Source organism: Miscanthus floridulus, chromosome 16 (assembly GCF_019320115.1).
Source record: "Miscanthus floridulus cultivar M001 chromosome 16, ASM1932011v1, whole genome shotgun sequence".
NCBI classification, from domain to species: domain Eukaryota; kingdom Viridiplantae; phylum Streptophyta; class Magnoliopsida; order Poales; family Poaceae; genus Miscanthus; species Miscanthus floridulus.
The window spans coordinates 18,508,045-18,521,015 of record NC_089595.1 but is presented as its reverse complement, the minus strand read 5'-3'; the positions used below and the strand labels follow the sequence as shown (position 1 = coordinate 18,521,015).

At 44.9% G+C, this 12,971-nt stretch overlaps 3 protein-coding genes across 3 annotated transcripts in view; 1 reads left to right on the top strand and 2 right to left on the bottom strand.

The window, feature by feature from the left end:
* The window catches only part of LOC136510359 (G-type lectin S-receptor-like serine/threonine-protein kinase At2g19130), a gene marked incomplete at its 5' end in the record, with an annotated part of 120,664 nt that overhangs the window by 50,766 nt on the left and 56,927 nt on the right, over positions 1–12,971 (top strand). The gene's annotated exons all lie outside the window — the stretch shown is intronic.
* Positions 1,181–5,661, bottom strand: LOC136512595 (cysteine-rich receptor-like protein kinase 44). Its single transcript, XM_066506557.1, has 4 exons — positions 5,090–5,661; positions 1,895–2,153; positions 1,493–1,715; positions 1,181–1,392 (listed from the first exon to the last, which is right to left on the bottom strand). The coding sequence occupies exons 1-4, from the start codon at positions 5,273–5,275 to the stop codon at positions 1,308–1,310; spliced, it is 753 nt and encodes a 250-aa protein (XP_066362654.1). The 5' UTR covers positions 5,276–5,661; the 3' UTR covers positions 1,181–1,307.
* Positions 5,830–10,649, bottom strand: LOC136512594 (cysteine-rich receptor-like protein kinase 44). The gene is made up of 8 exons (XM_066506556.1): positions 10,419–10,649; positions 9,790–9,998; positions 8,984–9,242; positions 8,633–8,855; positions 8,412–8,532; positions 7,685–7,870; positions 6,611–6,743; positions 5,830–6,437 (listed from the first exon to the last, which is right to left on the bottom strand). Exons 2-8 carry the CDS (start codon positions 9,973–9,975, stop codon positions 6,193–6,195), a joined length of 1,353 nt encoding a protein of 450 aa, XP_066362653.1. The 5' UTR covers positions 9,976–9,998; positions 10,419–10,649; the 3' UTR covers positions 5,830–6,192.

Genomic DNA, 12,971 nt, shown 5'->3' with positions numbered 1-12,971 from the left:
TACCGATCTACAAGAATAAAGGGGATATTCAAAGTTATACTAATTACCGAGGAATTAAGTTGATGAGCCATACTATGAAGCTATGGGAGAGAGTTATCGAGCATCGCTTGAGAGCAATAACGCGGGTCTCTATCAACCAATTTGGTTTCATGCCCGGAAGGTCAACCATGGAGGCCATTTTCTTAATAAGTCAAGTTATGGAGCGGTATAGGGAGAAGAAGAAGGACCTACACATGGTTTTTATTGACTTGGAGAAGGCTTATGATAAAATACCAAAAAATGTTATGTGGTGGGCTTTGGACAAACATAAAGTCCCAACGAAGTACGTCAGGCTCATTAAGGACATGTACAACAATGTTGTGACTAGAGTTCGAACAAGTGATGGAGACACAGATGACTTTCCGATTAGGATAGGACTACATCAAGGGTCAGCTTTGAGCCCTTATTTATTTGCCTTAGTGATGGATGAGGTCACAAGGGACATACAAGGGGACATCCCTTGGTGTATGCTTTTCGCGGACGATGTAGTACTAGTTGATGAAAGCCGGACAGGAGTGAATCAGAAACTGGAGTTATGGCGGGAGACTTTGGAGTCCAAAGATTTTAGACTCAGTAAAACTAAAACTGAGTATATAAGATGTGACTTCGGCACTACTACTCGGGAGGACGAAGATATTAGTTTGGAAGGTCAAGTAGTGCCTAGGAAGGATACCTTTCGATATTTAGGATCAATGCTACAGAGAGACAGGGATATTGATGAAGATGTTAGCCATAGAATCAAAGCAGGGTGGATGAAGTGGCGGCAAGCATCTGGTGTCCTATGTGACAAAAGGGTACCACAGAAGCTAAAAGGCAAGTTTTATAGGACGGCGATTAGACCTGCTATGTTGTATGGTGCAGAATGTTGGCCTATGAAAAGACGACATGTTCAACAGTTAAGTGTCGCAGAAATACGTATGTTGCGTTGGATTTGCGGTCATACAAGAAGGGATCGAGTTCGGAACGATGATATACGTGATAGATTAGGGGTAGCACCAATTGAAGAAAAGCTTGTCCAACACCGGTTGAGATGGTTTGGACATGTGCAATGGAGACCTCCAGAGGCACCGGTGCGTAGTGGAATCCTAAGCCAGGATAGTAACGTGAAGAGAGGCAGAGGAAGACCGAAGTTGACTTGGGTAGAGGCAATAAAATGAGACTTGAAAGGATGGAATATACCAAAAGATTTAGCCTTAGATAGAAGTGCTTGGAAGACTTCACGTGCCTGAACCTTGATTGCTTCTCCTGGGTTTCAACTCTAGCCTACCCTAACTTGTTTGGGACTTAAAGGCTTTGTTGTTGTTGTTGTTTCTTGTAATCTCTCCACTAAAGAATTCTGGTGCCAAATATCCCCTGCATAAATTCAGAAACTTGGTAGATGTGAGAATGTTTGCAACAATTCAGGCATAGCCAAATGAAAAGAGATGAACTTCAACGAGGCGAGCTAGCTTACATGGATCCAATTAGTGTTGACGTCACAGTTCGACTTTGCATTTCTTCGAAACACCTTGAGAGACCAAAATCAGATATTTTTGGGACCATGTTACCGTTCAGCAGTATATTGGCAGGCTTGAGATCTAAGTGAACAATATTATTCTCATGAAGATATTGTAGGCCCTCACAAATTCCTTTGATAATTTTATAACGCTTATTCCACTCCAGTCCACCAGACGCATCTGTAAAAGCAACACATTAATCAAAGGGCCCCTAGTTTTTGACATCCTTGATGTACTTAACCTAAAACACTTGATACTGTTCATAGTAAGAGAAATTTTACAGTGCTATCATACATGCGGGACATGTGGACAAGATTATCTAGAGATGGAAAGAACTATAACATGCCACACTATCATACCATTGATATACTTTTCAAGACTCCCGTTAGGAAGGTATTCAAAGCAGAGCAACCTCTGTCTTTCATCTGCCAGGATAAACTTTCCCTTGTAGTCTTCCATTTTCCCTTGTGTATCAGCACAGTATCCCAGAAACCGTACTATATTTTTGTGTCCCACCCTCATCAGACAGCTAACCTCTTTTTGGAATTGATTATCATCCATACAAATTGAATTCAGTAGCTTCTTCACGGCTACGGTTCCACCTCTTTTAAGCAGTCCCTGCAGTCAAAAGTAACGTCATTTTCCTTATCAGCACGAAGAAGAGTGTAAGAGGCCTCCTGGGGGAGGGAGGGTGGCGGCTAGGGTTAAGGGCGTGGGGAAGGGGGTCGGCGCAGGGAAGGGAAAGGGAGGTGGCAGGGAGAGGGATAGAGGTAGGGGAAGGAGCAATTGCTCTATTCTTGCTTAGATTAGATTGATTACATCCTCCCTGTATTTATAGTCCCTATAGGACTTATGTTCCAAGCAACTATGAGAGATATCCTTATAGATTGGATTCTCCTTTCCTAAACAAACAAAACTCCTAACATAATAAATCTTCTACTTTAATTATCTAATCTCTATAGGGTGAAGGGGGCAGCGAGGGCATCGGCGCCCCTCCTCCTAGCGCGCGCGACCCCCCTGGGGTGCGCTGGAGCTGGCCCAGCGCCCTCTTTGGGCCTCACTTGGCCCATTAACTCTGGGTTGGGGGCCTCTCATTAGACGTATGACATCACTCCCTCCTTCTCCACTCAGCGCGTCCTCGCGCTAAAGCAAGGCCCAGTCATTGACGCCATTGGGTGGTGGTGCTTGTCCGGGCAGAATGGCCTCAATTCGAGCTAGGAGACGACCATGGACTGGGTCAGCTCGAATCATGTTGTCCCGCGTTCGCTCGACGACGAACTCCAAGCAGTAGAGGAGGTTGCCAATGTAGCCGTAGAAGTAGTAGCTATATGGTCCGGCGCCCCCTATTGATCCCATCGCTTGGCATGCTACCAAGAGGAGAGGGCGGTGAATCACAGCGTTGATGGTGAAGTGGACCATGTCCCTTAGTGGAGCGATGAAGCTGTGGATCTTGTTGGCGACGATGTAGGCCGGAACCCGCTGCCAGATCGTGGCGCTAGAACATGTAGATGGTGTCGTTAGGTCCAGCATGGTGCCGAACATGAAGTGGCCCATGTCGAACTCGTCTGGCGAGAGTCGGTGTAGGTCGGAGTCGGGGCGTAGGGAGATGTAGACGTTGTCGACGCGGAGGAGCTGGCGACCCAAGTTGTCGATGAAGATCACCGTGATGGACGACACCGTGCCCTGTGGCCAAGGGCGCCCTAGCAGAATGCCTGTGGGGGCGGCATTGTGGCCAGGCGCCATCGAGGATGGGTGGCAGCCGAGTGCCAGGAGCACCATGTTTGCTGGTCCCCCGCGTAGTAGCACCTGCAGAAGATCAGGTAGTAGTGGCGAGACCGCTGGGATGTAGAAGCGTCCGTCGAAGAAGAGTAGTTCTCGATACAGTTCCCAAGCTGGGGCGGCACTGCCATTGGTGACGGCGAGAGCAATGTGGCATAGCTCCTGCTGTTGCAGGATGGCTCGACGTAGATGGGCGAAGATGGCGTCGATGGTGCTGACTTGGTCCAGGGCGTTGGGGCATCGAGACCGGCTTGCCCAGTTCATGATGTTGCGAGGAGGTGTGGGTGGAGCCCGTGGCGCCCTCCTGATAGGTGGTGGAGCTGGCATGGCGAGGACGGTCGGTGGTACGTGTCGAGGTTGAACGGTGGTGAGGGAGATGGGATGACCGTTGCGGTAGTACTGAAGCTCCATGATGGAGAAGTCCCATGTCAGTCGTCCAAGGCCGGCCAGCCATGGTGTACCCAGGACGATGTCGATGTCGTTGTCGATGTCGAGGAGGAAAGCGTCGATGTAGAAGACTTCGGCGTCAATGCAGAGTGGAACGCTGAAGGATGCCGCCCGACACGAGACCTCGTTGCCGCTGCCGACGAGGATGGTGGTGTCGATGCCGCAGCGGGTGAAGAACGCCCAATCCGTCACCACCTTGTCCTGCGTGAGGCGCATGTACCACTGTTGCGCGCCACTTGTCAAATGATAAGATGCATACTAGACTTGCTCGGTTGTTGGTGTCTTTTGGCCCCTGAAAAATTGCTCACAGCGATTAAGCCATGGCAATGGATCCTCCTTGCCGTCGAACGTGGGGAACGACAGCTTGTGGATGCGCGGCGTTAGGACGGGGAAGGAGCCTGGTGGTGTCCCAGGGTACGGCGGCGGAAGGTTGGTTGTGGGCGCCTCCGGCTTGTTGGGGTTGTCGAAGAGCTTGCCCTCTAGGCCAGCCATAATCTCAGGGATTGCGGATGACGTTGTTGATTCCTTCTGCTGCTTGAGGAAGGCTCGACCGGCTTCCTCCATGGCACGCTTGGCATCGGCCTCGAGCTTGGTGGCAGTGGCCTCATGCTCGCGTTGGGCGCGAGCAGCGGCGGCGGCTTCATCAAAGAGGCCTCCCTGCTCGATGTTCTTGAGGCGGTCGCTGATGTTGTCGAACTGTTCCTTCACAGCGTCGAACTGCTTGTGGAGGTCCGCGACGAGGCCATCGAACATGGCCTTCATGTCGGTGGCGTTGCCGTTGGCACCCATGGGAGGAGCTTGGGATCGCCTGGTCTCCGAGATACCAATGTAAGAGGCCTCCTAGGGGAGGGAGGGTGGCGGCTAGGGTTTAGGGCGTGGGGAAGGGGGTCGGCGTAGGGAAGGGAGAGGGAGGCGGCAGGGAGAGGGAGAGAGGTAGGGGAAGGAGCAATTGCTCTATTCTTGCTTAGATTAGATTGATTACATCCTCCCTATATTTATAGTCCCTATAGGACTTATGTTCCAAGCAACTATGTGAGATATCCTTATAGATTGGATTCTCCTTTCCTAAACAAACCAAACTCCTAACATAATAAATCTTCTACTTTAATTATCTAATCTCTTTCGGGTGAAAGGGGCAGCGAGGGCGTCGGCGCCCCTCCTCCTGGCGCGCGCGACCCCCCTGGGGTGCGCTGGAGCTGGCCCAGCGCCCTTCTTTGGGCCTCGCTTGGCCCATTAACTCTGGGTTTGGGGCCTCTCATTAGACGTATGACAAAGAGTTTTCACACAAACAATGGTTAATCAAGCGGGCAGATGAGAGTTTCTTATACCTTGTAAACGACAGCAAACCCGCCCCTGCCAATTTCCAGACCATCAGAGAAGTTTTTAGTGATCGCCTTTAGAAGTGACATTGGCAGGTATATCGGCTTGAATTCTTCTTCATTTTTAAGAAGCACGTCATGGTCGCATTTAGATGTGACCTCCAGGTGATCATGTATCTTATCTTCAGAATCCATCTATAGGCGAATGGTTCGGTACCCTTCCAACAGTTACGAGACCAGTGAATGTGCATGTAATCAGTGAAGAGGAAGTAACAAAAACAAAGAAAGGAAAGGATTAGCATAAATTGATTACTTTTCTTCTAGACTGAGAGTGAAATAGATTCTTGCCCAAGGAGGATTGAGCACACACAGAACCACAAAACTAATAAATCTAGTCCAAATTCATCATGTGGATGTTGTTTGATTTTTACCATTTTACTTGTTGGCTCTGAAATCAGAGTCGGGATCTTTATCATCAGGGTAATGGACTGAGTTTACATGTACAGTAAGAAAGAGATCAGCCCGGTTACTAATTTCCTAACAGAGAGTTTCTGATTGTACTACATACCGATGATCAAGTATCTAGAACTCAAGGTTGGCGACCTGATGAACATGTAAATGCTTCTTTGCGCCACTAGAGCATGTAACAACTTCTTCTCCACTTCTTAATGAAAGCCAGTAACGGATATTTCGAAAAAAAAAAAGAAGCTGGATGTACATTTTTTTAATATGAAGATTATCTGAATTTTTATGTTTGGAATGCATAAGAGTACTCAAAGTATAAAACCATGACCTTACAAAGTCTAGTTGCGCAAAATGCTCAACTAACCATGCTAGTTTCTTGAAAACTCCCTGGAGCTTTTGTAATTTCAGACACTGGACCAAAATACTTTCAGAATTCTGCACAAGGCCCTGCTTGAACTTCTCATTCTAGTGGCCATAATGCGCTATTTGGGCTCCATAATGATTAGCTGCCAACGCCGTGTCTTCACCCTCAAATTTGATCCTTCCTTCACAGGGCGCTAGTTTATTTTCTCAATCAGAGTCATTAGACTGTGTCTCAGAATCAGATGCCAATATATCAGAGTCTAATCTTTTTCCTAAACATCTGACTACGTCTCAGAATCAGACTTCAATATATCAGAGTCATTAGAATGCAGTGATATCGGAGTGCTCTTGCGCAAATTATCAGTCAAATCATGATAACGCTCAGCAAGAGAACGGTACTGCCGATAGAATTTTTCAACATGACTCATAAGCAAAGGCCGTGTTTTGTAATACATCTCAGCCTTTCTTGCGAAAGAATCAGCATCGGCCTCGACATACTTAATCATCTCTTTAACCCCCATCTCCATCTCTATGTTCAGAAAGAAATTGGTAGTCAGAAATAGCTGTACCATCTATGTTTACATCAGGATGAAACAGATAGCTATGCCTAGCTGCAAATAACATGAGTACCAAAATACATGCTGCTCCATCTTACAAAAAAAAAGGGTATGATCGTCCAACAAACAAGAAGAGAGCCGTTACCTTCTATATTATCAGCTAGCCATTTCGAGTTTTGGGGGCTAATATGGCTGTTCCACCACCATGATCTTGTTGACAGCATTCTTTCCGTGTGCTGCATTGTCACTAACGATGAGAAAACCTCCTCGAAGTCAACCTGGCCATGATTGATTAATGATATGTACAAGAGGGTAAGTCTTATGCATGAAGAGTAATCCGTAACTGCGAAACATATGATTCATATAGAAGGGGGAAAAATTGAAAAAAAAAAAGCTGGCAAGTTCAGGCTACAGAACTTTCTCAACAATGCATATAAAGAAAAGAAGAAACACCAACTTAAAAATTGGTAGAAAAGATCCTGTATAATGAAAAGCAGACAAACTGAACAAAAGGTTTTAAATATTCAGCTGTGATAAAATGACAAGCACAGTAGGTTTGGCGTTACATATCTAGTTATCTACATAGAACTACTGTTTCCACTTTATTAAAGAGGATGGCAAAAATGACTGAGCATATCAAATTCTAAAATGCATGGACCATAACACTAGGAACAAGGAAGATGCAAAAATCATTGTGAATTACTATCAGGCCAGCTCATCAATCAGCACTGGTTCGTTAGTGCCAGACTCTGATACCCCCTTGTCATTACGGAACAAAATAATTCCCAGGTATTTTAGAGGCCTATTGCCCGATACAGAGGAGCTCTCTATATGATATTTATTTTTGAGGGAAATACAGTATAGTTGAGGCCCTAATATGGTTTTTTATATAGATATATGAAAAAAAAACAAAAGGGGTACAAACAAACACATGTTCAAGTGGAGGAAGACTCGAAATGACATTGTTCCACAAGTGGGTAGCTTGTGGGCAGTTTTCATGCTTCGCGCACACTTGGAACACTCTCTGCTTTCTATCTTAACTGATTGGCAGAGCTCCGGCCTCTTTCTTTGAAACAAAATTGTTCAACAAGACTCAGTAACTTTAAAATTCCTTATTTTTTCAATTGCACAGTTGTGAAAATGATGACACAAACACACCTCAGCCCCCAAAGAGGTTATGCTAGGGAACGAGCTATTTACCATGAGTGAACATAGTTACCTCTGGAAACTCATCGGAGTCGGACGGCTCATTGAGTATTGCTGTGATTTGCTGGATATCTGGTCTCTTTGTTGGGTCAAGGTTCCCACAGCTCATTCTTATCTTAGCGCATACTCTTACTTGTTCCAACAGCTTCTCTGTGTCTGGGGATGATTCTCCAAATCGTTTTCTCCAGCATTCAAGCACCTACATGTTTGCAAAATAATTAGATAGCATATAAGTATAGGAACATCATGCTCATATCCTTTAAAAGGTATATAGTAGTTAATTTTAGAAAATGCACTTCAATTCAGAAATTAAGCAAACAATAAAGACACTCCAAAAATGTAGGTTCACCTACAGTAGTGTGAAAATCGAGATATTTCCAACAAAAGGAACTTACAGTCTGCATGTCGCATTTGAGGTAAGTTAAAGAAAAAACCACCCTGGGAAGGCTAGTTAACTTGGGAAAAATATTATTTATCTTTTTGCAACAAAAAATATGATTTACCTCGCAACTTGGGAATCTTTTTGCAATAAAAAATTCTCATACTCTAATATTAAGCACAGTTTCGAGTCGTGGTCTCCTCGCATTGCACAGGCGAGGGTAAGGCTTGCCACTGACACCCTTCCCCAGACCCCGCACAGAGCGGGAGCTCTCTGCACTGGGTACGCCCTTTTTTTAATATTAAGCAAAGTCAAAACATAACATAATTAGTTGATAGCATGGTCAGATAAATTCTCTTACATTTTCAACTGGGGAATGTCCTTTCTGCCCAGTCAGCATCTCTGCGATTATAACACCAAGGCTATATATATCCAACTTTCTAGTAATCTCTCCACTAAAGAATTCTGGTGCCAAATATCCCCTGCATGAATTCAGAAACTTGGTAGATGTGAGAATGTTTGCAACAATTCAGGCATAGCCAAATGAAAAGAGATGAACTTCAATGAGGCGAGCTAGCTTACATGGATCCAATTAGTGTTGACGTCACAGTTCGACTTTGCATTTCTTCGAAACACCTTGAGAGACCAAAATCAGATATTTTTGGGACCATGTTATCGTTCAGCAGTATATTGGCAGGTTTGAGATCTAAGTGAACAATATTATTCTCATGAAGATATTGTAGGCCCTCACAAATTCCTTTGATAATTTTATAACGCTTATTCCACTCCAGTCCACCGGACGCATCTGTAAAAGCAACACATTAATCAAAGGGTCCCTAGTAAGAGAAATTTTACAGTGCTATCATACATGCGGGACATGTGGACAAGATTATCTAGAGATGGAAAGAAGTATAACATGCCACACTATCATACCGTTGATATACTTTTCAAGACTCCCATTAGGAAGGTATTCAAAGCAGAGCAACCTCTGTCTTTCATCTGCCAGGATAAACTTTCCCTTGTAGTCTTCCATTTTCCCTTGTGTATCAGCACAGTATCCCAGAAACCGTACTATATTTTTGTGTCCCACCCTCATCAGACAGCTAACCTCTTTTTGGAATTGATTATCATCCATACAAATTGAATTCAGTAGCTTCTTCACGGCTACGGTTCCACCTCTTTTAAGCAGTCCCTGCAGTCAAAAGTAACGTCATTTTCCTTATCAGCACGAAGAAGAGTGTAAGAGGCCTCCTGGGGGAGGGAGGGTGGCGGCTAGGGTTAAGGGCGTGGGGAAGGGGGTCGGCGCAGGGAAGGGAAAGGGAGGCGGCAGGGAGAGGGAGAGAGGTAGGGGAAGGAGCAATTGCTCTATTCTTGCTTAGATTAGATTAATTACATCCTCCTTGTATTTATAGTCCCTATAGGACTTGTGTTCCAAGCAACTATGGGAGATATCCTTATAGATTGGATTCTCCTTTCCTGGACAAACCAAACTCCTAACATAATAAATCTTCTACTTTAATTATCTAATCTCTATAGGGTGAAGGGGGCAGCGAGGGCGTCGGCGCCCCTCCTCCTGGCGCGCGCGACTCCCCTGGGGTGCGCTGGAGCTGGCCCAACACCCTTCTTTGGGCCTCGCTTGGCCCATTAACTCTGGGTTGGGGGCCTCTCATTAGACGTATGACAAAGAGTTTTCACACGAACAATGGTTAATCAAGCGGGCAGATGAGAGTTTCTTATACCTTGTAAATGACAGCAAACCCACCCCTGCCAATTTCCAGACCATCAGAGAAGTTTTTAGTGATCGCCTTTAGAAGTGACATTGGCAGGTATATTGGCTTGAATTCTTCTTCATTTTTAAGAAGCACGTCATGGTCGCATTTAGATGTGACCTCCAGGTGATCATGTATCTTATCTTCAGAATCCATCTATAGGCGAATGGTTCGGTACCCTTCAAACAGTTACGAGACCAGTGAATGTGCATGTAATCAGTGAAGAGGAAGTAACAAAAACAAAGAAAGGAAAGGATTAGCATAAATTGATTACTTGTCTTCTAGACTGAGAGTGAAATAGATTCTTGCCCAAGGAGGATTGAGCACACACAGAACCACAAAACTAATAAATCTGGTCCAAATTCATCATGTGGATGTTGTTTGAATTTTACCATTTTACTTGTTGGCTCTGAAATCAGAGTCGGGATCTTTATCATCAGGGTAATGGACTGAGTTTACATGTACAGTAAGAAAGAGATCAGCCCGGTTACTAATTTCCTAACAGATAGTTTCTGATTGTACTACATACGGATGATCTGCTACTCTGCTCACATACTCAGCACAACCTCGCTCAACAAAACTGCGACAGATAATCTCACCTCAGCTGCGAAGAAAAGGAGGGAGCCTCCTTCAGAAGCAGGTGCCACCAGGAACTAAGCTTTCTTTCTCCACCATCTATCCAATCTTGGAGCTGCAGACTGGGGAGGAGGCACGAATGGGTAGCTGCGGAGGCACGAATGGCCACTCTTGGAGCAAATGCCTGCCTGGGGACTGGGGAGGAGCAGCAGATCTGGCGCCCCCTCCCAAGATCCAGCTGTTCTGCCTGCGTTGACCTGCATTTAAAACACGAAAACATCTGAATGAATATATATATTCCATAGTGTGTACAAGTACATATACAAACGAGAAAATCCGGATTTTGCCCATACGGGGGTTAGCCGGCCCAAATGCCATTAATTTTGTGGGCTTCACTAAAATGCCCTTATAAAACGAGTCCAACAAGCTATAATGTCATTTCGAGTTTTAAGTGGACTTTAAAAAATTTTGAGCCAACATTTTAGCCTTCGGTGACCATTTTGCCCCTGAGGTCGCTGACCTATTCCCTGGGCTCTCATCTCTCCCCCTCTCGCTGTTCTCTCGCTGGAGTGAAAGGCAAAGCGCCGGCCCCACTCCCGCGCCGCGCCCCCGGGCCGAGCCTCGCCGCCGCCATCCGCCCCAAGACGCTCCCTGCCCCAGGCGAAGGCTAGCCCGCCGGCGCCGCCTAGAGCAGGTCCCCACTCTCCCCGTCGCTGGATCTACGGCCGCTGCTCCTGGCCGTTCGGGTGCTCTTCCCCAGGCGAAGGCAGCCCCAGCCAAGACGCCCGTCTGCGCCAGGCCGCCGTCGCTCGACCGCGCGTCACCAGGCCCGCCGCGCCTCCCTGCGTCACGCGCAGGCTATGGGTGAGGGTTCGTCTAGTTCGTTGTTCATCCCAACAGATGTCGTTTCTCTGTATCCACTTGGCCCTAGTGGGACCCCCTAATTCCATGCCCAGAATATGGTGATAAAGTAGTGGAATGCAAATCCTAGAAGAACAACGATATAATTTTCTTCAAATGCGTAAACTACAATGAATTTGTGAGTATATATTGCTCTATTGTTTATTATCATATAGAACTGGATGAACTATGTACTGTGTCAAGGTTTGGATAAATAAACTGTGTTATGTACTGTCATTTCCACAGGCAGTGAAGAAATGTCCATTCTTTAGGTGGTTGGAAAAGTACAAGAAAGTAGTCGCAAAGAAGCTTAAAGAAGATTTGCTAGCTGCAGTGCCATTAGAAGGTCATGGTGAAACTAAATGTCAAGAAGAAATGAAGCTTAAAAGCAGGATTTTTGATGAAGATAGGATCTATCTCAAGATGGACAAGCTTATCGATATGGTCCAGCTGTTGGTGGTGCTCTGTTTAGTCATGACTGTCATAGTTCTTTTAGGCGTGGTAGTGCTTATTAGCAAGTGAAACAAGATTGTGTTATAGAACTATGTTGTATCAGTATTGATTAGTTAGCTTTTGCAGTTAGTCATACCTATTGTCAAAACAAGCCCTGGCTGTGGTAATAAAATGTCAGATCAATAATTTTTTCTTTGCAATATGAAATTTCATGGAGTGTTGGTTCCTCTATCTTTTTTTTCTTTGAATAACTATTGCCAGTAACACCAAGGGCTTTTGGTTATATATATCAGACATCAAGGTTCATGTAATTCCCTTGTACAGTTTGTACATCATTCTCATCCTGCTGCTCAACCATGTCTCTGATACTTGTAACATTGATCTCTTCAGAAGCCAGATTCACAATGAATTCTTCAATCTGTTCCTTTTCTTCAGTACTACTCATGCTTTATACAGTACTTATCTTGTAAGAAGTGGTGTCTCCAATACTTTCTTCATTCTGCTCATTTCCCCTGTGATTATCAGTACTAGGAAAAGAATCAGCTTCATGAGGAGCAGGATCTACAATGACATCTTTGTTCTGTTGTTTTTCTTGAAAGTTATCCTTGATAACCATCTCTTTTACCTCATACGAAACAAGGTCTGTACTACTTTTTTCATTCTGACGAACAAACATCCATTGTTATGCCATATTTTCCTGCATGCTGTCATCCATTGTTATGCCAGACGAACAAACATCCTCTGTAAGGTTAGCTGTGGCACCAGCAGTTGGTCCAAATGTACTTGATATTGGTCCAAATTTCAGTTTGTAAACAGTTAGTATACAACTCATACATAGTTACTATACAACTCATACACATTCTGTCAACTAATCATGCATTAACACTTTATCAGAATGCAAGTACAAAAGAGACATTACTTGATAGCTCAACTAACCAAAATCATAGTAGATTTCATAAAGGACCAGTAACATTCCATAAAGGTTCATAAAGGTTCACAAAGGTTCACACAATACGTTACAACATTACAGTAGAGTTTTTCAAAAGCCAGCTCATACATAGGCATTACAACAGTGTTTCAAATTCACATCTCAGTTCGTCTTCAACTTCCTTGGAATCAACTTCTTCGCTATTCCCTTTTGGTTTTGGTGAAGTTGTAGCCTGCTTGTTTGGCGATAAATGTAGTACCTTCTTTGGTTTTGGTGTAGTTGTAGGCTGCTTATT